Below are 2,743 nucleotides of genomic sequence, written 5' to 3'. Positions count from 1 at the left end.
CGACCGTAACTAGCGACGAGACCAACTCTGTTGGTGTAGTGTTTGGCGTTACAACTCCAACTTCTGCATACGATATAATTCTTCTTGAATTTTTGAAGGAAGAGCTACAGGAATTGGACTGGTCTCACGTTCTAGTCAATATCTATAATTATGTTACGTTATTGGAAGACAACCAATACTGCTAGTGGAGAAAACATCTTTATACCCAGCAAATATATCACAATCAGGTAGTTAGCGTTAACTGTAGTTAAAATCTAGTTAAAGTTAACTATCCTCAAGGCAGGGGCGGATCCAGACTGATGCTACCGATGCTAAAGCATCGGTCAAAATTTTCTAATAATATGCGAAATGTTTCGTAATACTCACTTTCGTAGCTTAATCACTCATTTAAACTTTGAAACAACACACAAGTTTAAAAACTTAAAAAGTGAGTTGAGAATTGTCCAGCATCGAAAGGAGACGAAGGTAGCAGCAGAATTTGTCAATTTGGCGCTTTTTTATCGCGTAGCCGATATTTTTGTCACGCTTTAAATTCGACAATGTTTTAAAGTAAAATATATGCAATTAGATATGTAGTGGGGAATATTTAGTGTCTATGCAGCGCCAGTGGGGAATAATTTGCGCCAGTGAAGCACGATTTAGCAACAGTCCCGAGTCCTCTAACCGTGTTTTCCCACAGGAAGTCTATTGTATTCTTGTGGAATTTGAGTTTTACTGATGCTACTAATGTATTTATACATATCCACTGATGCTGACCGCCGCTTCAACTCTTGCATGTTTAATTTTTCATCGCCCGCATTTCTCGAAGCAAAATGGCGGACGATATGCAAATTAGCAGCGAACTTTGCTCATTCTTTCGAGACGAAAAGGCTATTCAAATAGAGTCGATTAGGAAGGAATGTGAGATGAAAGCCTTGTCAAAAGTCGAACAAACAAAAGCTTGGGATGCCTTTCGAGGTGGTAAGCATACTCGTGATTTGTACGCCGAGTTGCTTATTCCTCGGCATATAACGAAGGAATGGAAACGTCAGGGTGGAGAGTTGAGAGCTTTAAAGTGAGTAACTTCAATGACATATTAAATTGTATGATTTTTTAAAAGTAAACATGTTTCAACATCTCATGATGCCATCCTCAGTATGATATATTGAGTAATTGATACTGGGAATATGTATTTACGATTTAAGAATTAAGATATATTGATATTGGGAAGATGTATTTACTAAATTTACTTGCACACAGCCTGAGTAATATACGGGCATTTTGTGCTAGAAGTTTGTTTCTTGGCGTAATATGATAAACTACAGTCCTCAGCTGCAAAGGTAGAACAGAAGTAGCAAAACCTCATATTTATAACTATTGCTTGATTCAGACTAGACTAGACATTAATTAATGACATTATAACATTACCAAGCCCATGAGGTTCAACTGGAGTAATTAATTTGTCATCCAGGGGCTGGGAGGTCTTTATATTCAGAGGTTGCAGAGGCAATATGAAAGCATAATATTTATCAAAGTTAATATGTTTATGAAATCAAAGCAATATTCATACCAATTACATGACCTTTCACATTGTTTCAGAACCCTGGGAGATGGAAATTGCTTATACCGAGCATGCTCCAAAATGTTGTGTGGTAAAGACCAACTATGGCATGTTTTGCGAATGTTGACAAGCATTGATTTGCCTTAACATTTTATAAAAGATTGACTGTGTTATTATCTGCTGCTGTTGGAAGATCCTTTGCCTTAACATTTTATAAAAGATTGACTGTGTTATTATCTGCTGCTGTTGGAAGATCCTTTGCCTTAACATTTTATAAAAATTGACTGTGTTATTATCTGTTGCTGTTGGAAGATCCTTTGCCTTAACATTTTATAAAAATTGACTGTGTTATTATCTGTTGCTGTTGGAAGATCCTTTGCCTTAACATTTTATAAAAATTGACTGTGTTATTATCTGTTGCTGTTGGAAGATCCTTTGCCTTAACATTTTTAAAAATTGACTGTGTTATTATCTGTTGCTGTTGGAAGATCCTTTGCCTTAACATTTTATAAAAATTGACTGTGTTATTATCTGTTGCTGTTGGAAGATCCTTTGCCTTAACATTTTATAAAAATTGACTGTGTTATTTGCTGCCGCTGTTGGAAGATCCCTTGCCTTGAACAATTTATAAAAGATTGACTGTTGGATTAGCGTTCCTGATACGTTCTTTTGCTGTGGCAGTTGTCAAGTCTTCCTGCACTGTTTCACCTTTTACCGAGCAACGAGGCATAATATTTTAGAGCAACAATAAAAGGCAATGCAGGACTATTTTTTGTGTTGTGAAACGTTTTTCACTTTCCATAACAAAAGATAACCCGTATTTCCTTTTCAAACAGTATGAAGTACGAAAGGAGGCATCTTTGACGTCTGGTATGTTTGCAAAATAATGATAATGACTAATGCCCATCAGACTATATATGCAAAGGTAAGTGAAAAATGTATGTTTCAGATTAGGTATAATTGCCAAGATACAAATACTTATAAGCAAAATTGACGATTGATTTCGGCGAACAAATTTTCAAATTTCCGCTCCCAAAATGCGGGAAATCGTGTTTGCGAGAGTCTAGATTTCAAAATTTTCCGGGGGAGCATGCCCCCAGACCCCCCTAGGAAGCCTCGCGCCTGCGGCGCTCGAATTCAGCATTAGTCAACCAAAATCGTGGATCCGCCCCTGCCTCAAGGGCATCGTTAACTTTCCAAATC

At 37.1% G+C, this 2,743-nt stretch overlaps 1 protein-coding gene across 1 annotated transcript; it reads left to right on the top strand.

The window, feature by feature from the left end:
- The first annotated feature begins 289 nt into the window (after positions 1–289).
- LOC114539696 lies at positions 290–1,853 on the top strand. Its single transcript, XM_028560308.1, has 2 exons — positions 290–1,054; positions 1,579–1,853. Exons 1-2 carry the CDS (start codon positions 813–815, stop codon positions 1,685–1,687), a joined length of 351 nt encoding a protein of 116 aa, XP_028416109.1. The 5' UTR covers positions 290–812; the 3' UTR covers positions 1,688–1,853.
- The last annotated feature ends 890 nt before the right edge of the window (positions 1,854–2,743 follow it).

The sequence above is a fragment of the Dendronephthya gigantea genome, unplaced genomic scaffold (assembly GCF_004324835.1).
Source record: "Dendronephthya gigantea isolate DGI-Jeju-01 unplaced genomic scaffold, DenGig_1.0 000213F, whole genome shotgun sequence".
Lineage (NCBI taxonomy): Eukaryota > Metazoa > Cnidaria > Anthozoa > Malacalcyonacea > Nephtheidae > Dendronephthya > Dendronephthya gigantea.
The sequence above is the reverse complement of the archived record's forward strand: the minus strand, read 5'-3'. Positions and strand labels throughout refer to the sequence as shown.

Excerpts from the sequence above, each read along its gene's own strand:
- LOC114539696 (XM_028560308.1), top strand. The coding sequence starts at position 813 with ATGGCGGACGATATGCAAATTAGCAGCGAACTTTGCTCATTCTTTCGA. Across the intron at positions 1,055-1,578 it reads GGAGAGTTGAGAGCTTTAAA|AACCCTGGGAGATGGAAATT; the intron begins GTGAGTAACTTC and ends ACATTGTTTCAG.